This window comes from Urocitellus parryii, chromosome 8 (genome assembly GCF_045843805.1).
Source record: "Urocitellus parryii isolate mUroPar1 chromosome 8, mUroPar1.hap1, whole genome shotgun sequence".
NCBI classification, from domain to species: Eukaryota; Metazoa; Chordata; class Mammalia; order Rodentia; family Sciuridae; genus Urocitellus; species Urocitellus parryii.
In genome coordinates this window covers 104,913,975-104,936,573 of record NC_135538.1, presented here as the reverse complement: position 1 = coordinate 104,936,573, position 22,599 = coordinate 104,913,975, and the positions used below count along the sequence as shown (strand labels likewise).

The window sequence follows — 22,599 nt, the reverse complement described above, 5'->3', positions numbered from 1 at the left end:
ACAGAAGCATACAAAATCACATGGTCACTTCATTAGATGCATAAAAAGCATTTGGTAAAATTCAACATCTCTTCATGATATAAGTTCTGTACAAATTAGCTCTGGAAGAATCATACCTCAATATAAGAAAGCCTATGTATGACAAACACACAACCAACATCATACTGAAGGCGGAAACATTGAAAGCATTTACTCTGAGATCAGGAACAAGACAAGATCACCCTCTAATTCAAGAGAGCATAGAAATTTAAACTCTTGATTCAAGAGAGTATAGAAATTTAAACCAAAGCAATCAGATAAAAGAAAGGGGGAAAAAGGCATACAGATAGAAAAGGGGGAAGTCAAATTATCCCATTCTTCAGGTGATATGATTCTACACATCAGAAAACCTCACCAAAAGACTATTAGAATTGATAAATGAATTCAGTAAAGTAGCAGGATACAAAATCAAGGCTAAAAATCGGTGGCTTTTCTATACACTAATAATGACACCAATAATGAATTTTCCAAGAAAAAAAAATCATGACAGCAATCCATTTGCAATAGCTACATAAATAAACAAACTAGGAATAAACCAGAGGAATTCAGGACTTTTAACAATGAAAACTGTAAAACTTTGATTGATGATACAAAAATTAATTTTAAAAACAAATAAAAGGAAAGATCTCCCATTCTCATGAATTAGAATAATTAATGTTGTGAAAATGTCCATAATACCCAAGTGATCTATAAATTCAATGCAATCTCCATCAAAATATAACGACATTCTTACAGAACTAGAAAAACAACTCTAAAATTCCTATGGAAGCATAAAAGACCCCAAAGAGCCAAAGCAATCTTGAACAAAAGGAACAAAAAAGAGCGGTATCATAATACCTGATTTGAAGACATATTGCAGAGTCATTGTAGCCAAAATAGTATGGTATTGGCTTAAGAACCGACACAGATCAATGGAACAGAACAAAGAACCCAGACATAAATCCACACATCTACAGCCAGGTTATTCCTAATAAGGGTACCAAAAACAGATTGGTCAAAGGACAGTCTCTTTAACAAGTAGTCCTGGGGAAACTGAATATCCACATACAGAAGTTTGAAACCTGATCCCCTTCTCTCACCCTGTACAAAAAGTCAACTCAAAATGGATCAAAGACTAATATACAACATGAAATTACAAGAAAATTGAGGGTATGTTCTTCATTGGTACAGGCAATGATTTTCTGGATAGCCCCCCAAGAGCACTGGAAATGAAAACGAAAAATAACAACTAAGATTAAAATAAACTAAAAAGCTTCTGTGCAGTTTAGGACATAATCAACAGAGTGAGGAGACAATCTACAGAAGGGGAGAATATGCCACCTCTACGTGTGACAAGGAGTTAATTTATAGAATATACAAGAGCATGAAAAACTTAACAACAAAAAAAGTAATCCCATTTAAAACTGGGCAACTGATCCGAATAGACAATTTCTCCAAAGAAGAAATACAATGGCCAATTAAATTATGGAGAAAAGCTCAATATCATTAGCCATCAGGTAAACCCAAATCAAAAGTACAAGAAGAGACCATCTCACCTCAGTTATAACTGCTGTTACCAAAACCAACCAAGCAAACAAAACCCCTCAAAATAACAAAAGCTGATGAGAATGTGGGAAAAAATGAACTTTTTATACACTGTTGGTAAGAATGTAAATTAGTATACCCATTATGGAGGTTCATAAAAATTACCAAAAATAGGTCTACCATGTGATCCAACTCTTCCACTCCTGGGGATATAGACAAAGAAAGTGAAATTAGCAGACCAAAGAGATATCTACATACCCATTTTTAATGTAGCATTATTCACAATAGCTTAGATATGGGATCATCTGAGTTGCCCATCAACTGATTAATGGATTTTTTTTAATGTGGTATATAAGTACAATAGACTGAGCCATAAAGAATGAAATTCTGTCATTTGCAGCAAAATGGACAGAAGTGGAGGTCATCATGTTAAGCAAAACAAGTCATACACAGAAAGACAAGAATCACATGTTCTCTCTCCTATGTCAAAATGTTTAAAAAATGTTGACCTGAAAGTAGAAGAGTTATTATTACTCTAGCCTGGAAAGGGTGGATGGGTGGGCAGCAAGGATATAAGAAGTGTGGATGGGCATGATCAATGCAAAATGCATGCATTATGAAAATCTCACAATAAATCACATTAATTTGTATAATTAATATGTCAATAATTAAAAATTATATAACAATTCCATGTCCAATTCATTGTATTTGAAGAGTCAGAGTTCACTTGGGAGGGAAATTCTGGTGATACACCATTTTTTAGATATACCAAAGAGTTCAGATTTTATGTGCCTATGGTACTTTTGGAAGTTTACTAAGATTGGTTAATATTTATTTTTAGGACAAACACAAGGAATCAGGCTAAACTACAGATGGCTGTGCAATGGTGTTAAGTTACCATTTTTAAGGCCTCTTTTTTCTTAACAAATTTTTCTTTTTCAAAACTCTGTTATTTTCCACTTTAAAATGTAAGACAAGATATACAAAAGAGAATAAGGAATTCATACAAGTTTATAGGTGATACTGAATCAATAAGCAAGAACAGGTGACCCTGAGGTCACTGTGCACTCGAATTTGGGAAAAAGAGTCAAAAACTGTTGTTCCCAACAGTACCAACTGCTATTTTGCCAAAGGGGTCAATTCCATGGTCAGAGCTGGGCAAAAAGAAGAAAGGCCACCTGACCCACTGAACAGCAGAAGCTGCTGCCACAATGCCCCTCCATTGTTTTGGAGGGTTAACAACGACAGTGAGAAGAGACAAGAAGGAAAGCTTTGTCCTGTGCTGGGTCAAGAGAAGATGAATTATGTCCCCCAACCTCTTTTACTCGTCCATCCAAAAATGATTTAACACATATTGATAAAGTCTCCATAACAGACCAGATAGTCTTGTACCAATCTCAGTCCACAAATATGCCTAAGGCAATTTCTACCCAAAGAACTTTGTCTTCTAATTGGGGATGTGAGACACGCATAACAGGGGGAAAAGGAGCTAAATGTACAAGACACTGAAAGTGCCACCATGTGGTACAGACAACAAATACTGTGGGAGTGAGTGGGACCAGATGGAGATTGCTACTGAAAGCACTTAGAATTTCAGAGAGGCAGATAAAAAGGTAAAATGTCAGCTTTGCAACTAGTTTGGAGAAATGTTCTAAAAAAGCTCACTTGGCAGTCAGTTCACAGAGCCTCCTAGTACATGGGTACCAAGTCCTTTTGAAATCTGAGGCCTGATTCCCAGAGGCCTTCAGACAGAGTACAAAGTAGGAGCAGGTGATAATGAAGTAATCCAGGCCCCAAGAAAGGACACACCCACCACCATCTCTGGCAGGGCTTCAGCAGCTCTCTTGGCAGCAACAGAAGGTCATCAGAGTCACTCCCATCCTGGACCTTTGAGAAATCAAGTATTTTGAAAGCCAGGGCCATCTATATTCATTACTAATTGAAATTAATCATCCATTAAAACTTAGGTGATGATTTTTGCAAGGGAAGAAAATTAGCATTTATTGAGCCACTTTCCATTTCTTCCGGTAAAACACACACAACTATCCTTTGAGGTAGACACCTGAATCCCATTTTACAGACGTGGACACTGAGGACTGGAAGGGTTAAATAAGAGGCCCACTCTCACCCAGAGCTGGGGACTAGTTTTGTATCTGACCCAACAACCTTCCCAAGACTCTGCTCCCACATCAGGCTGCCTCTTAAAAGTGCCATTAAAAGCCAGCAAGATGGAACTTTTGCTAATCAGACACATCCTTTCTGAAATGAACGATTTAAATCCTTTCAGATCAGTGCCAGGAACAAATTCCAAAGAACTGACTTCCTCTGTGTCAGATCAATGGCCCTTTGTGAGGCTTTCTTCCGGGGGACCCTTCTAATTAGATCTTGAAAATTAATCCTCTGACAGGAGAGGCTGTTTTTTTGGTGCTTTGGGAATTGTTTTGATGTTTGCTTTTCAATTTTGTAGCAGCTTAACAGTATCCAAGAAAATCATAAGGAAAAACAGAGAATAACATTAGAGAGGTCTGTAAAGCAGGAGAAGGGATTACACTAGTTTTACTTAGCCACACAAGATGAAATGTATATATTCTCGTGGCTGACATGTATTTGATCAGAGAGAACAGAGTTACAGTCTCTATCCCCCCCAAAAAAAAATTTTTTTTACACCAACCTAAGAGAAACTGGGATATCAGGACTTAGAAATCTATTAGCCACCCCCTTTAGAAAGAAGGAAAATAAATAATACTGAAAACATCTTGTTTATTTCTATTTGTTAGAAGAAAAAGAAAGAAAATGACACTTATCATTAGAAATGGGTTGAATGTGCCGGTTTGATAGGAAACTAATATGTAAAAGGGTCTCACCTGTAATTCTAGATAACATCAGGAACAGTGAGGCTAATTTGAAAGCCTCCTCATCAGGAAACTAATGGAAGTAGAGAGAAATCTCAGGGCTCTAACCTAACTCATGACAGCTTTAAAAGGAAATAGTTTTTGAGATCCTCTGTTCTCTTCAGATGTATTTTGAGTTCCAATGTCATGAGCCCCATTGTCAGGGAAGTGTGCAGGACTAAGAGGCCAAGTCTTGCAAATGGTGATAGTGCTCAGAATAGGTATGGAGGGAAAGAAAGAGCCCACATTTATTGGGTACCAGCTGAGATCATTCTGTTGAATCCCACAGCAACTTTTTAGAGAAACGGAAGTGTATAGAGAAATGATTACCCAAGACCTAGGACTTTACTAGAGTTTTAGGTACTTTATTTCTTTATCAATAAGGAAACGAGCCACAAAGAATTTAAGTTCTACCTTAAGATTCTAGAGCTATGACTGAGGATGTCTGGATTTAAACCAATTCTATCTGAAACTCTCCATTCCTCTACTCTTTCCCCCATAAAAGGCTGGGGCCAAACCTTGTGTGGCACCAATACTGAGCAGATGGCTTGCACGTAACAAGTGCTCCATAAACAGGGGTTGTTACCGTGGCTACAAAGGGCAAGCTTTCCTTTTGGCCTGTACACACTGCCTATCAGAGGATTCACTTTGGATCTTTGCTCTGCCTCCTTTGTGACCTACTCATATTTCATTTAGGCATTCAATTTTGTTTTTTATCTCACAACTGAAACCACTGTAGTCTTCCCCATAAGTGAGAGGACTAAAGAGGGTGGGTTGAGAGGAAAAGAGCAATAAAAGTCCAGTAGACAGAAATGCAACCTACATTTTATTACATACTTACAGGAATAGTATTTGACAAAGAAGCCCAAAGCATTAGCAGCACATAATTTGGATTTAGTTTATTTGTTTCCATCTCTAGAATCTCCAGCACAGCCTGCATTAATGTCTGTTTAAAATAAATAAATAAATACTGTCAAACCATGGCTATGTGACAAAGAGAGATAACAACAAGCAGAAAAGTATGCATTTTTATTTAATACAAAAGAAAATATCCTTGTCATTTCCAGATTTCAATTTGAGGCATGCTAAGGGATTGATGTACTTGCTGGTAGTATAGCAATTAGGAATAGCAACTCCAGTGGAGTTCAATTGCATTTCTGTCTTGTTTCAAATCCTGGTTCTGCTATTTAAGAGGTGAGTGACCTTGGACAAGCTAATTTAAGCTCTTAGTACCTCAGTTTCCTCCTCTGTCAAATGCACATAATATGGCATCTACCTCAAAGATTGTTGTGAGAATTAAATTAATTTACGCAGTTACCTATAAAATGCCTGGAGCAAAACCTGGTTTATATTACTATAAATGTTACCTTTTAAAAAAATAAATTTCATTTCTCCCCCTTGTTTTTTTTCCCCTTTCCCCTCACTTCCTCTTGTATGTAATTTTGTATAACCATGAGGGTCTCCTTCCATTTCCATGCAATTTCCAGATGGGGTAGAGAGAGAAGATGGGAGGGGAGGGGTTGGGGGATAGTAGAGGATAGGAAAGGCAGCAGAATACAACAGACACTAGTATAGCAATATGTAAAACAGTGGATGTGTGTAACCGATGTGATGCTGCAATCTGTATACGGGGTAAAAATGGGAGTTCATAACCCACTTGAATCAAAGTGTGAAATATGATATGTCAAGAACTATGTAATGTTTTGAACAACCAACAATAAAAATTAAAGAATAAATAAATAAATAAATAAATAAATTTCTGCTCTTAGGAAAATTTAAGCAATCCACGAACACAGATTAATTGCTTAAAATATCTAATATACTCCTCAGTCTATACCCAAAGGACTTAAAAACAGCATATTACAGGAACACAGCCACATCAATGTTTATAGCAGCACAATTAACTATAGCTAAACTGTGGAACCAAACTAGATGCCCTTCAATAGGTGAATGGATTAAAAAATGTGGCATATATACACAATGGAAATTACTCAGAAATAAAAGAGAGTAAAATCATGGCATTTGCAGGTAAATGGATGAAGTTGGAGAAGATAATGCTAAGTGAAGTTAGCCCATCCCAAAAAACCAAATGCCGAGTGTTTTCTCTGATATAAGGAGGCTGATTCATAGTTGGGTAGGGAGAGGGAGTGTGGGAAGAATAGATGAACTCTAGACAGGGCAGAGGAGTGGGAGGGGAGGGGAGAGGATACGGGGTTAGAAATGATGGTGGAATATGATGGACATTATTATCCAAATTACATGTATGAAGACACAAATTGGTGTGAATATACTTTGTATACAACCAGAGATATGAAAAATTGTGTTCTATATGTATAATAAGAATTGTAATGCATTCCGCTGTCATATATAAATGAAAAATTAACTAAAAAATATCTAATGTAATCCTTCTCATTTTAATCTTTAAAAGCTTCCCCTTGACAGTGTGGTCGTGCATATTTGTAATCCCAGCAACTCAGGAAGCTGAGACAAAAGGATTACAAGTTCAAAGCCAGTCTCAGCAACTTAGCAAGGTCCTAAGCAATGTGGCAAGACTCTGTCTCAAAATAAAAACTAAAAAGGGCTGGGAAAGTAGCTCAGTGGTAAAGTGGCCCTGGGTTCAGTTCCCAGTACCATTAAATAAATAAATTTGAAATTACTTTGTAAAAGGTAACATTGTGGCTGGTACAGAATAGGTACTGCATATATATAAGCTTCCATCTCATTATCACTTCTATAATAATGGATTAGCAGAAATAAAAATGGTTTAAGTATGAATCTCATTTACTTCTTCGTACTATAAGTTGTTACAAATCTAAGTCCTATCTCATGAAAATCTTACAGGTGTATTTCATTCTTTGTACATGTTATTCTGTGGTGTGATGATTTTAAATTAAAAAAATCAGTATAACATTTACATAGAATAACATGGAAGATCACCAAAATTTGCATTTCTTTTATAATAAAATACATGTATAATTTAAAAATACATGTATAACTTTTTAAATATATATATTTAAATACAATTTCTATCTAGTGTTCTGCATATCAGTCCTTATATAGAAGAATATTTAAAAAAATTCTTTATTTTTTTCCAAGCCCACATTAAAGAAAAAAAGATAGTGGTGGGTGGAGAGAGACAAGCTCAGAATGAACACTGCTGAAGAAAAACAGAAACAATACAACCAAAAATGAAGTCCATGAATGTTGAAGCTAGATATGTTTTTTTCCCCAAAGTCTCAAATGGTTGGGTTAACTTCTGCAAAGTTCAGATTTTGTTGTTATTCAAATAGGGAACCGAAGTATTTATGATTTAAAATGCCTTGTTTCTTTACAGTAAGAAAAATAAATGTTATTCTACAGATATAAAGAATTTAACTTGAGATTTTAAAACCCTATTTTCTAGGCTCATAGATTTCAGACGTAGGTTTACCTTCCACACACGTATATTTCTCTGTCCCTAACTCCTGGAAAGCAATACAAACAAAAATGTATGTTTGTCTATGTACATCTGTAAAAAGGACATGTTTCTTGAACATTTCTGTCAAGGAGAAGCATTCCAGAATAGCACTCTGTTTCTTTCTTTAGGAGGGAGACGTGTGAGCATTCACACGTTTCGTTCTTCTAAGCTTCTATTCTTCTCCAGAGTTAAGTTGTTTGGGACAACTCTTTACTAAAGACAAGTAAAGATGACAAGTGATGTCATCTTTAAGTATGAAAAGAGTTGAAGCGATTTTTAAAATGATTACAGTGCTGAACTCTTAACTAGTCCTTACTATGTTTTAAGCACTTAAAAATTAACTCATTTAATCCCTGCAATGACTCTATGAGGTACATGAGGAAACTGAGGCCAAGAGTTCAGATACTGCCCGAGGTCACACACTGGTGACCACATTTGAGTCCAAGCAGCCCAGAACAAAAGAAACCTAGGTTCTTGGGGGGGGGGGGGGCATGCATCAGATCAGATCATTATCAAAAGTTCCTAGAGGTGATTCTAATTACTGTCAGGGTGAAAACCATGCATGAGAAAGCCTCAGAAACACCTGGGAAGGCTTGTGAAACTGAATTGCTGGGCACCAGCTACCCCAGAGTTTTCGATTCAGGGAACCACAGGTGTAGACTAACATTGAGGGCATTGGTTCTAGCACTTGGCACTTAAATCATACTATTCTATCTTCTCTAAAGAAAGAACAGCTGGTGGTCGTGGCCTCAGGATCACCATCTATTTTATAGAGCTTTGTTATCCTGTACGAACTTCCTATTAGTCCATCCTGTCACTATTGGCATGGCTGTTAAATAAAAATTATCAAAGGCCATTGTTTTGGACTAAATTCCTGCACTGGGCCCCTATAGACCAGACTAAAAATCAAATGGAGTCACCCAGGCTAAAGTTATACATCATCAAACCATAATTAAGTTGTGCTCTGACTTTCCAAGAAATCAGGAGAACGACTGACAGACAAATTTCCCAAACAGACCAATAGGCACAGCATGAAGTTCCCTTTGCTTTAATCCTTAACTCCATTAATCCTTACAAAAAGTAACCAGAGGTGATCTGATATTAACCGATCAGTCATTCTTTTTTGTTTGTTCGTTTTGTTTTGTTTTGGGTGCCAGGGATTGAACTTACGGGTGCTTAACCACTGAGCCACATCCCTACTTCCTCAATATATATATATTTTTTTAGCTCCTACTAAGTTCCTTAGAGTCTCACTAAGTTGCTGAGGCTGGCCTCAAACCTGAGATCTCCCTGACAGCCTCCCAAGCCACTGGGATTACAGATGTGTGCCACCATGCCCAGGTAGTCATTATATGGTTCTCCCTGTCCTTCATCTTTATGGGAAGTGACTTCGAAACCAATGATCATATTTTTGCTCTTTGTTTCTGTTTTGTTGTTGTTGTTGTTGTTGTTGTTGTTAGTTTGTTTTCAGCCCTTTTCTATCTATGGAACCAACTTTTTCTGCTCAGCCTATCAGAATATTTATTCTATTTCCTAGAATTGCAAAATAAGATCTATTAAGATCTTTAAACTAGATTAATTTTTTCCTTTGACACAGTCAACTATATAATGACATATAAAGAATATTAGAATTTTATTTCATTGGTAGCCTCTGTTTTTTCTTGTGTAGAATAGAATTGATAACCTCAGTGTTGTGAGGATATAATAATAACATATGTCAACATGTCCAGTATATCCACTTGGCATAAAAGTAGCATTAATTAAACACATGATATTTAGTAAAAATATTTTTACAAATCATACTTTATTACCACTTCATCATATGTATTTTAGCAAAAGAAGCTAAAGAATACTTACCACAGAATTATCTTTTGCAGATCTATATGCTTTTATATCTGGAATACTTTTCTCAAATAGGGCTAGGAGCCACCTTTTGGATTTTGACCAGTTTCTGCATGAGGAAAAAATATGTGTGTAGAAATTAATTTGAAAGCATGTTAGGAGTAATGGGTCATAGTATAAAACAGAGAATGTCCATAGAATTAGAATTATTTCTTCTAATTTCTTCTTTATTTTGGGGTAGACTTTAATATGAGGTCTGTTTCATGTGAGGTCTATCTTATATGTTCACAAGGACAATTGAGAGGACAAAGGGAAACACATTTTAGTCTTTTGCAAAATAAACGTCTCGATTCCTAGTGGATTGGCATTGAAGAAGAAATGAGATTGTACAACTTGCTTGGTTTTACTTTCGTTATGGCTGTTCTAAGTTTTATAAGGAGGAAAACACAGCACAGAGACCAATTGCTAAATTATGCCTGCAAAGAAACTGGCTATCATTGTGTTAACCTTTCTAACAAGTCACCATTATACATTTCAACAATCTAAATGTTTGTGTTCTCTTCAAAATCCTATGTTGAGATCCTAGTCTCCAAGGTGATGGGATGAGGAGGTGGGACCTTCTGGAAGGTCTCCCGATGTAGGGAACTAGTTTCCTTATAAAAGAGTGTGGACAGAATTTGTCCACCCCTTCTATCACAGGAGGACACAGTGAGAAGTGGACAGTCTACAAGCTGGAAGAGAGCCCTCATCAGAACCGAGACTGGCTGCAACCCTGATCTTCAATTTCTCAGCCTCCATAATTATGAGAAATAAATTTTTATTGCTTATGAGCCACTCAGTCCATGGTACTAAAAACAGCTCAAATGGAGGAAGGCATACAGCAACTGCCAAGAAATTAAAAACCTAGGCATTTATTTTGCATTTGAACCATTTTACAAACATTCATCTGAAATAACATTTGGCCACACCTACTTTCGCTTTAGAGAGAATGGGGCCCAGACTGGTCACACTTGATGCCTTTGCACGGATCCAAACTGAATCAGTGTCATAATAATAACTTATACGTGAAATAAAAGGCCTCAAAATAAATTCTTCACCCCTTCTTTTTCACTCTATAGCTCTTTTGATTTTGCTCATCAAAAAAAGATAAAGAAAGAAATGCATCTCTTTTCTTCATTCCTCCCTCAATTCACATTTACACACTAAAACACAAACAGGTCATAGAATAACTCCTCTCCCACTTAAATTGCTGTTATATATACTTGGAAAAAGAGAAATGAGAAGACTGTATAAATTCCTGAGAGGAGCTTGTACAAAGAATCAGTGACCTACCTCAGGAGCCATTCTGGCATCTGGGACCCATACTCAAAACCCTCATCGTAAGCTTGAAAATGCTGGTAAAACTCCTTCATTTTCCTCTCGTGTGTAAGAAACAAACCTTTATTAAAGAGTATATTCACTGTGACAGGATAAAGGAGATGCCTAAAAAAACAGAAATACACAGTAAGTAGACACAATGACAGGAGAAGAAAAGTACAAGATACAAAAGAGGTGACTTATTAGGAGTAGATACTATGTGACAATTTCTTTTGGGGAAAATCACTTTTTTTTCAAGCTGGGGGAGTTACTGGGGATTGAACCCAGGGGTACTTGACCACTGAACCACACCCCAGCCCTATTTTGTATTTTATTTAGAGACAGGGTCTCACTGAGTTGCTTAGCACCTTGCTTTTTTGCTGAGGCCAGTTTAAACTTGCAATCGTCCTGCCTCAGCCTCTGGAACCACTGGAAAAAATCACTCTTAAAAATTTTTAATATCTGCTAACTGTGGTCAAGATGATTTGGGGATAGCTGAAATTGTGGTCTTATTTATCTGAAGATTCTAAAATCCTTTCTAAGCAGACATATTAGATAAATCCTGACAAATATGATATAAAGAACAGAAGCAAATTTATTCAATGCAGTTCAACAAGAAAATAATAACAATGTCTAAGGTACAGCCCTTGCCTTTAAAGTAACCAGAGAATCAAGGGCAGTAGTAGTCACCAGATTTCATAATTCCTCACAGGATTCCACATATTCAAACTACTGCATATTGAAATGTACTGTGATCTTTAATATTTTTACTGTAAGTGAGTAAAATGATTAATGTGGCATAATTAAGAAAAGAATATCTGGGGCTGGGATTGTTGCTCAGTGGTTAGAGTGCTCACCTAGCACAGGCAGGGTGCTGGGTTCAATCTCAGCACCACATAAAGATAAAATAAAGATATTATGTCCAACTACAACTAAAACAAAATATTTTTAAAAAAGAAAAGAATATCCAAAAATACTCAATATTCAAAGATATTCTAATATCAAAGATAAATTTATGCCCCTTTAGGATCACTTTTCTCCAAAGTTTCAAAAACATCCAGAGATTTGCATTGTTTTATTACAGATACTATGCAAGCTTTAGCAAATTTTTAAGTTTGGTTGGTTGAGTTTGCTTCCTCCACCCCCTCTATCTGAACTTCTAAGAAACCACTACACATCATTCTGTTTTAAGTCAGAACTGCTGGATTTTGCCTTCAGCATTCCAGAATTCCACTGAGGTGGAAAAGAGCTTCAGGTTTTCTAATCTACCAAATCTCTTAAATCTCTTTATGTGTGGAGGGAATTTGCTCTCATAGCTTCCATGCCCCGCCTTAAACTTTTCCAGAAAGCTTTAGAACAGAGCTGATCCATCCCCTACCCCAAGCTCTCTCCTGTCTCTTGGGACCTACCTTCTAAGATAACAGTCTTAAAACAGTTCTGAGACCCACCCTGGTTTTGTCTGGGCTACCTTTTGAAGTCTCACAGGTACCTCCTGGACCCTCATGATCCACTTCACCATTCCCTCCTCTCTCCTGTCCTCTCAGTGTCTGATCATCACAGACTGCTCTGAATGGTGGGTGTATGACAATTGTGAGAGGTACATCCATGGGACATATACATAATTACTGGAAGGAAACTATAGAAATTACTATAAATATATCAAAATGATTGTATTGGATTATTTGCTTACAACAAAATTGAAGTGCTAAACTAAAATTGCACACTAATTAAAATTTAAGATTTTTTTAAAAATCTTTAATAGCCTCATTTGGTAGACTTCATTAACTGTATTGAATCAATTTGTTTCTAATTACTTCATTACACCAAGTAATTTCCCAAGTCCAATGTATCATATTAAATTGTTTTTTAATTCCAGAAAAGCATGATTAAATCATACAAACACATTTACTTATTTACCTTTTTTACCTATTTACCTTACAAAGTTGGTCAGTTCCATTGTCCCCTGAGTGCCTAAATTTTCCAATTGTTCATGTAATTCTTCAGTCAGTTGCCCAGTAAACTGATGTATGTTGAAAGTCCCCATTTTCCCTTTCATCATAATATATAGCTTTTCATTCAGTGTTAAAAAGATATTCTTTGGAATTGATGCTATAAACAGAGAAAACTATTTTCAAAACAAGCAACCACTCTTTAAAGCATACGGACAGTATACCTCTGCCAATACTTGGTCAGTAGGGACGATTACCAAAATCCTTTTCTTACATAAAATCACATCTGGCAAGTAAATGCAGGTGAAGATTCAGTCCATACTGTGAGACAGCACCAGTCTAGAGGGTGACTCACTTTAAGGGATGGAGAGGATTGGTTTACTGCTTCTTCCTTCTCTAAATCTATATTCCATGCATATTTAAAATACATAATATTTTACATATCCCAGCATTTTCAGAAGCTATTCAAAATGCTCAAAACATTCTTTGTTTTACTACCCTAGCATCTACCCCCACCTACCTACCCACATTGATAAGATCCACATTTCTCTTGCTAATTTCTATTTATCCTTCTAGTATCTTCTTGAATGTTACTTGTACCAAAAAGCCTTTTCAAATCCCATGAATAACTGACTCCATTATTTCCTTTATATTCATGTTCTTTTCACAATATACACTTCCGGTTAGGTTGGGGTAGTCGAAATATAAGGTATTTTAAAAACATATCTCCTTAGATTTTTCTTTTATCTTGTTTTATTGTCTCTGAAGTATCTTTTATCAAATATAAAAATACAATTTTATATTTCATCATCTTATTATGTGTAGGTTATATTTTGTGTAAGTTAATTAAAAATAAGCTCTAGATTTCCTGAGCATACATCTTCTCTAGGAGAATTTTAAAAAGAAATGGGAAACAGGCTTAAGAGTAAATATTATAATATTTATTTTTAAAATATTTTTTAGTTGTCAATGGACCTTTATTTTATTTATTTATATGCAGTGCTGAGAACCGAACCAAGGGCCTCATACATGTTAGGCAAGGGCTCTACCACTGGGCCACAACCCCTGCTCCTATTATCATATTTCATCTGTTAAACAGAAATATTTATACATAAAAGGCCCCAGGAAAGGCACAGATGAAAATAAAAGATAATTTCCATAATCCTCAATAGGTAAGTTAGTATATCTTTTTCCTAAAAGGATATGTTACCATACAGATTAAAAGCCTTCAAAATATTTATATTTCTTGATCAGAAATTCCACAACCCATATATCACTAAGCACTAAATAGTGTTTAACCAACATGTGATTTTCATGCAAGCAAGAAGAAAAAAAACAATTATGTTATTGATCACTGAGAAATTTAAAACTTTTTGTCTTAAGAGCAAGAAATGAACGAGAGTACACGAAGAAGAAAAAAAGAAAGAAGAAGTAGATGGTAGAAACAAGTGCAAACATTGTGAAAGCAGAGAAAACAAATGGGCACAAAGTGAATCAGCTTTGCATTCTGGGAAGGACAAAGAGCTTCAGCACACAAATCCACAGCCTGGGAAGAAAGGAAGGCCAACAGCCACAGTAGAAACACGCCCCCACGACAAGCCAGCAGTCGCTAAATTAGATGGGGAATTTGTGAACAGGCAAGCCAGGCCCTGGCTTACCTTACTAGCTCTGTGGGATATGTCAGGAAAAGCCATTCAAGGGCTTCCTAAACAGAAAGTGGAGCAACAACATGTAATCAAGCCAAGAGCTGTCGTCACAGCTGCAGAACAATTTTACCAGTATTTTGGGTGCTGTAACATGATACACACTCCAAAGAGTCTTTAAAAACACTCAGGGAGGTAACCCCATCTCTTTCAACATGTCTAACTGAAGTCTAAAAGTATCAGCCTGCCGATACGTTGCCCTTCAATGACCAGAAAAGTTCATCCCATGCTATTTTCTCCTTCTAGTTCTACCTGGCGAATAAAGTAATGGGCCCTCATCATTCTTGATGGAAACATAAGGATGTAATTTTTGCCTTCAACTTCTCTTGAACTCCAACATTGTACTTCAAATGAACTACCTGAATGTGTTATTTACCTGTACGATAGACAGGAGTTTGTACTGCTAGCTCAAAATTTACTTCTTTGGATTTTAGAAATACGTTAATTCCCTCTTCTTCAGTAACAAATGTCATTCGGTTTCCCATAGCAAAGACAGTAAATACTGGTCCATACTGAAATAAAACATAGAAACACATTTTATATTAATAAGCATTTCTAAGAATGATTACATTTTCCTCCAATACTGAAATTATGGTCATGATAAAAATTATTAGAACTATATCTGATAATTAATTATAAGTTTTGACTGTTTAAACCATGTTGTTATATAAATCCAAGTTTATTCTGTCCTAATAATGTCTAATAAGATAGTTATTATTAACTCATATCTTCTTTTCTTATAGTATGAAATAATACTAATTATTATTATCATTATTTATTTATTTATTTGGTATTGGGGATTGATCCCAGGGGATCAATGCCTTCTTTCTCCAACTTTACCACTCAGCCACATCCTCAGCCCTTTCATGTTTTATTATTTTGAGATAGGGTCTTGCCAAGTTGCTAAGGGTCACACTAAGTTGCCTAGACTAGCCTCAAATTTGAGATCCTCCTGCCTCAGTCTCCCAAGTTGCTGAGATTACAGGCATGTAATCCTAGCATTGCCTGGCATCATAAAATAATTATTAGAAAACAATAATTATAAATAATAACTAGAAAATTTATCAACATGGTGATATAAACCATTGTTGTCAAGATATCAATAGGATTATAAGCAACTAATAGCTTGACATTACTCAAGAAAAAGACACAAAATTACCAGCTGCTTTTACAGGAAATCCATGGTCACTCAACTATGTCTTGCAAACTCAAATACTTTTCTGTCCACTAACCTGTCCACTTTCTTATTTTTCAAAATAGCAATTTTACCTGTACTTCTTACTCAACTCTCTCCTTCTGAGACCCTGTTACAAGATCCTGCCTTGTAACTAGAAAAGATGCAGGCAATGAACTGAGCGCAGCCTCATCTTCTGAGTACTGCATCTGGCTAATCCAGCAAACTTGTGCCCATTCACCCAGCTTTCCCTCCTGTTAACACTGACAGAAATTCCCGCTCCTGTGAATCTCTGACTTCTTCCCTGTCTTATGGACCCTCTGCTCCCTTGCTTTCTCTTTGTTCTACATTTTGCCTTTATCTCCTACCTCATTTTTTTTTCTCTCTCTCTCTTGAGACACTCCTAGCAGCCTATAAAACATACTCTAGCATGAAGTTTCACTTCAGGGAGTCCATCATCTTGCTGGGAAATAGGGATGTCATTTTGGTGAATTCCAACTATAATTGAGCATTTGATTTAATGATGAATGTAGGCAAAAAAACATATTCTTACCCATGATTCTATCATCATAAGAAACCACACTTTCACAGCCCATTACAGTTATTACAGGTGTCTCGGAATATCATTTATGCTCATTGCTACTTCAATAACAGTCATTTCTACACCTACAATGAGATGGCAGATGATTACTCCTATGATACATTTGTGGGTGCTACCAGGCAACTGTGGGTCCAAGAATCACTGCATTGATAGGACATGAAGCCCATCCTCCCACAGTGATGACCCAGACATCTGCATTGCTTTTCAATATTACCAATATTATTTCAATTATTTACTAATCAATACTTAGAAGATGAGTCTTTTTCATTGTTTGAAAGCTGCTCACCTCATGGTGGCCAGGAAGCAGAGCATACTGTGGCAGGGCGATAAACCCTTACAGGGCACATCCCCATGAGCTTCTTCCTCCAACAGGTCCCGTGTCCCAGTAGTCCAATCATCCATAGTTGGATCAGTCCACCGGATCAGGCAGAGCCCTCATGATCCCATTACTACCCAAAGCCCTAACTCTGAACACATGAGATCTGGAAGGGGACAGTTCAGATCTAAACCATAACATGGAAGGTGGCCTTTTGCCACATGGATGGGTAGGGGCTAAAATCTAAAGACTATTTCCTAGACCTAGATTAAGATTATAGTCTCTATGGTTTTTTCCTAAAAGTGTTATAGCTTTATGTTTTACATTAAGTTCTTGATCTATTTTGAATGCATTTTTGTTTAAGATGTAAGACTTAGGTTGATGGGCACATTTTGGTGTTTGGAGGTCAGTTTGTTTTGTTTATTGAGACAGGAATTTGAGGATACAGAAAAATAGAGATATACTAAATCTCCTAAATAAATAAATAAAGTGCCCACTGGGATGCAGGAAATGACCATGAACCACTGGAATGCAAAACAAGCAACTTCTGAGCAATCCAGCTCCTGCCCTTGGCTGGCAACCTTGCCCCCAACGTAATATGAGGAGAAGGCTAGGAAAACTAGTGTGAAACCCTGTAACTCTGCCCTGACTCTACCTCCAGCTCAGCCCTAGTACTGTCCCTCTATAGATATTAATGTCCCAAACCAAGGGGTTGCTGTCTCTTGCTCTTTCTCTCTGTCTCTCTTGATAAACCATACCAGTATCATTTTTTTTTTCTAAATTGTTGAAACTGGTGTATGCTGAAATTATTTTCCTTTATGTATGCCAAGGATCCCACTTGTCCTGAGTTGAGATCCCACTTGTCCTGAGAACTCCTCCAGTGACAGTTAAGAGTATCAAACTACTTCATCACCATTGGTTGAGAAGGCTATCTTTACTCTGTTGAATTAGTTTTGCACCTTTGTCAAAAGATGAGTTAGCTATTGGTATGGGTCTCTTTCTAAATTCTCTAGTCTGTTCTAGTGATCATTTTCTCTATCCCTTTGCCAATATCATACAATCTTGATAAATAATAAGTTTTAAAACTGAGAGGAATGATTTCATCTACTTTTCTTTTTCAGAATTGTTTTAGGTGTTCTAGTTCCTTTGCCTTTCCATATAATTTTTGGAATAATCTTGCTTATATTTACAACAAATCTTGCTGGGAATTTGATAGTATTTGCATTAAACTGGATTTCAGTTTGGGGAGAACTTATATCTTTACTATGATGGCTTTCTCAAACAATGAATACAATATATCTCCCACTTACGACTTTTTAAATCAGTGTTTATAGATTTCAGCATGTACATATTTGGTGAATTTATATCTACATATTTTTTTCTAAATGGTTATAAATGGCATTATATTTTTAATAATGGTTTCCACATATTCATTGTTAGTATATAGCAATACAACTGAAAATTGAATAAGACCTTACAAAACTTCTCAAGAGGTTATTTATTTATTTATTTTTATTTGGTATTTTCTACACAATTCTAGAATCTGAAAACTGGGAAAATGTTATTTCTTCCTTTCCAAGCATATGGCTTTAATTTATTTCCTTGCTTTGTTGCACTGGTAAATGTTCCAATACTGTGTTTATTAAGAATAGTGAAATCAGAAATCTTTGCTTTGTTCCCAATCATGGAGGGGTACCATTAGTCTTTCATCATTTAGTATCCTGTTAGCCATATGATTTGTGTTGACATTCTTAATCAAGTTGAAAAACTTCCTCTCTATTCCTAATTTTCTGAATTTTTTTATCATGAATAAATACTGAATTTTGTCAAATGCTTTTTCTGTACCAAGTGATATAATCATACACTTTTTTCTCTTGTAGCCTATTGATATGGTGCTTTATATTGGTTGATTTTCAAATATTAAAATGATTTTGAATCCCTGGTAATTACCCCTACTTGGTAATTCCTTCCATATATTGCTAAATTTTATTTGTTGATATTTTGTTTATAGGTTTGCCTGTGTATTCATATAGGATACTTATCTTTTTTTTTTTTCATTTGCACTGTCTGTATTCCCTTCTCTTCTACTTTCTGAAGAGATTGTATATAATAGATTGTTACTTCTTTAAACATTTGGTATAATCTCCCAGTGAAACAATCTGGACCTAAAGAATTCTATTAGGGAAATTTAAAAATTACAAATTCAATTTTCATAGTGGTATAGTCTATTTAAATTATCTATTTCTTTTTGAATAGTAGTGGTAGTTTGTGTTTTTCTGGGAGCTGGTCCATTTCATCTAAGTTGTTAAATTTATGTACGCCTGGTTATTCATAGTATTCCATCATTCTTTTGATGTCTACAGGGTCCACAGTGATATCCCCTGTTTCATTACTAACACTGGTCACTTCTGTCTTCTGTCACTCTTACATGAGGTCTGGCAATGTTATTGATCTTTTAAAAAGACTAACTTTTTGTGGATGGGTCTCTGTGTCCTCTATTCTGTACCATTGGTCCACCCACCTGTTTTGGTACCAGTACCATGCTGTTTTTGTTACTATTGCTCTGTAGTATAATCTGAAATCTGGTATCACTATACCGCCTGATTCACACTTCCTGCCTAGAACTGCTTTTGCTATTCTGGGTCTTTTATTTTTCCATATGAATTTCATGATTGCTTTATCTATTTCTACAAGAAATGCCGTTGGGATTTTGACTGGCATAGCATTAAACCTATAGAGAACTTTGGGTAATATCGCCATTTTGATGATGTTAGTTCTTCCTATCCATGAACAGGGTATATTTTCCCATCTTCTAAGGTCTTCTTCTATTTCTCTCTTTAGGGTTCTGTAGTTTTCATTGTATAAATCTTTCACCTCTTTTGTTAGGTTGATTCCCAAGTATTTTATTTTTTTTTTGAGGATATTGTGAATGGGGTGGTTGTCCTCATTTCCATTTCAGAAGATTTGTCACTGATATACAGGAATGCCTTTGATTTATGCATGTTGATTTTATATCCTGCCACTTTGCTGAATTCATTTATTAGCTCTAGTAGTTTCTTTGTAAAGCATGCAATGGAGGAAGGATAGCATCTTCAACAAATGGTGCTGGGAAAATTGGAAATCCATATGCAACAAAATGAAACTGAATCCCTTTCTCTCACCATGCACAAAAGTTAACTCAAAATGGATCAAAGAGCTTGATATCAAATCAGAGACTCTGCTCCTGATAGAAGAAAAAATTGGCTCCGATCTACATATTGGGGGGTCAGGCTCCAAATTCCTTAATAGGACGCCCATAGCACAAGAGTTAATAACTAGAATCAACAAATGGGACTTACTCAAACTAAAAAGTTTTTTTCTCAGCAAGAGAAACAATAAGAGAGATAAATAGGGAGCCTACATCCTGGGAACAAATTTTTACTCCTCACATTTCAGACAGAGTCCTAATATCCAGAGTATACAAAGAACTCAAAAAATTAAACAATAAGATAACAAATAACCCAATCAACAAATGGGCCAAAGACCTGAACAGACACTTCTCAGAGGAGGACATACAATCAATCAACAAGTACATGAAAAAATGCTCACCATCTCTAGCAGTCAGAGAAATGCAAATCAAAACCACCCTAAGATACCATCTCACTCCAGTAAGATTGGCAGCCATTATGAAGGCAAACAACAACAAGTGCTGGCGAGGATGTGGGGAAAAGGGTACACTTGTACATTGCTGGTGGGACTGCAAATTGGTGCGGCCAATTTGGAAAGCTGTATGGAGGTTCCTTGGAAAGCTGAGAATGGAACCACCATTTGACCCCGCTATTGCCCTTCTGGGACTATTCCCTGAAGACCTTAAAAGAGCGTACTACAGGGATACTGCCACATCGATGTTCATAGCAGCACAATTCACAATAGCTAGACTGTGGAACCAACCCAGATGCCCTTCAATAGATGAATGGATAAAAAAAAATGTGGCATTTATACACAATGGAGTATTACGCAGCACTAAAAATGACAAAATCATGGAATTTGCAGGGAAATGGATGGCATTAGAGCAGATTATGCTAAGTGAAGCTAGCCAAGCCCTGAAAAACAAATGCCAAATGTCTTCTTTGATATAATGAGAGCAACTAAGAACAGAGCAGGGAGGAAGAGCATGAGGAAAAGATTAACATTAAACAGAGACATGAGGTGGGAGGGAAAGGGAGAGAGAAGGGAAATTGCATGGAAATGGAAGGAGACCCTCATTGTTATACAAAATTACATATAAGACGTTGTGAGGGGAAAGGGGGAAAAAAAAACAAGGGAGAGAATTAAATTACAGCAGATGGGGTAGAAAGAGAGGTTGGGAGGGGAGGGGAGGGGGGATAGTAGAGGATAGGAAAGGTAGCAGAATACAACAGTCACTAATATGGCATTATGTAAAAATGTGGATGTGTAACCGATGTGATTCTGCAATCTGTATACGGGGTAAAATTGGGAGTTCATAACACACTTAAATCTAATGTATGAAATATGATATGTCAAGAGCTTTGTAATGATTTGAACAATCAATACAAAAAAGAACCAAAAAGCATCATGGAAATCACTGTAGAAAATCAGCTTCTGAAATGAAATTATGGCGTTTGCCAGAGACTATCATGCTAAGTGAAAAAAGCCAATCCCCCAAAAGCCAAGGCCAAATATTCTCCCTGATGTGTGGATGCTGACACACAATAAGGGTGGGGTGGGGAGGAATAGAAGTATTTGGATTACACAAAGGGGAATGAAGGGAAGGAGGAGGGGTGGGAATGGGAAAGATAGTGGAGCAAATCGGACATTACTTTCCTCTGGTCATATACGAATCCACGACCAGTGTAATTCCACATCATGTACAACCACAAGAATGGGAAGTTATATCATACCCATGTGTGTATTTCAAAATGCATTCTACTGTCCTGTATAACTAAAAAGAACAAAAATAAACATTTTTATATAAAGAGAAAAAAAAGAAAAATAAATAAATAAAAAGACCAATTTTTTCTTTCATTGATTTTCTCCATTGCTTTTTTTCTGTTTTCACATTTCCTTTTTTTTCTGCTTTTTAAAATTTCTTTCCCTCTGTTGCTTTGGGATTATCTGGCTGCTTTGGGTGAGTCTTGAGGCAGAAGCTCAGATTATTAACTTCAGATTTTTGTTTTTCTCTAATATAAGTACTTACTGATATAAACTCTGATGTTACTTTTTTCTTCATTCAGCTCAACGTATTTTGTATTTCACATGAGACAAGTTAAAGACTCAGAACAGCAGAAAAATAAGGAATAGAAAAAGATGTATCATGAAAACCAAAGAAAATTGGTATAGCTCTAATAATATTAGAGAAAGTTGATTTTAACTCATGATACATTACTACATGTAAGGCCATCAAATAGCTCTTCAATGGGAAAATAGTGTCCTTAGTTAAGCCATTTTAATATAGAGAACTGTGTTTGAGGGAGGTCGGTTTGTTAGCTGTATCTTATACTCTTATTTATGGATTTCAGCACTATAAATGTGGTGGGAGGCAGATACCATTTCATTCAATAAAGTCTGAAAAAATAATGATGCTTAATTGTGTCAACAACTTTCCAAGAGTTTTATGAAATTATTCACTATTGTTTTTACAAAATATCCAAACTTGTCCTGATGCATTTTGGGATATTGTTTGCAAATAGTGTTTCCATCATGTCAACAAATAGATGATCTTAGCTGTCAATGGGCAGCCTGAGACA

General features: G+C 36.2%; 1 protein-coding gene across 4 annotated transcripts in view; it reads right to left on the bottom strand.

Moving 5' to 3' along the window:
• The window catches only part of Cyp39a1 (cytochrome P450 family 39 subfamily A member 1), a 115,302-nt gene that overhangs the window by 88,923 nt on the left and 3,780 nt on the right, over window positions 1-22,599 (bottom strand). Inside the window, exons 2-6 of one of the 4 annotated variants that reach the window (XM_026394473.2) lie at window positions 15,138-15,273; window positions 13,044-13,218; window positions 11,086-11,235; window positions 9,769-9,862; window positions 5,296-5,400 (exon numbers count right to left, since the gene is read on the bottom strand). In XM_026394473.2, coding sequence (XP_026250258.2) covers window positions 5,296-5,400; window positions 9,769-9,862; window positions 11,086-11,235; window positions 13,044-13,218; window positions 15,138-15,273 — 660 coding nt within the window. The remainder of the gene's footprint in view (window positions 1-5,295; window positions 5,401-9,768; window positions 9,863-11,085; window positions 11,236-13,043; window positions 13,219-15,137; window positions 15,274-22,599) is intronic. The other 3 variants (XM_026394474.2, XM_026394475.2, XM_026394476.2) reach the window with 3 other exon arrangements.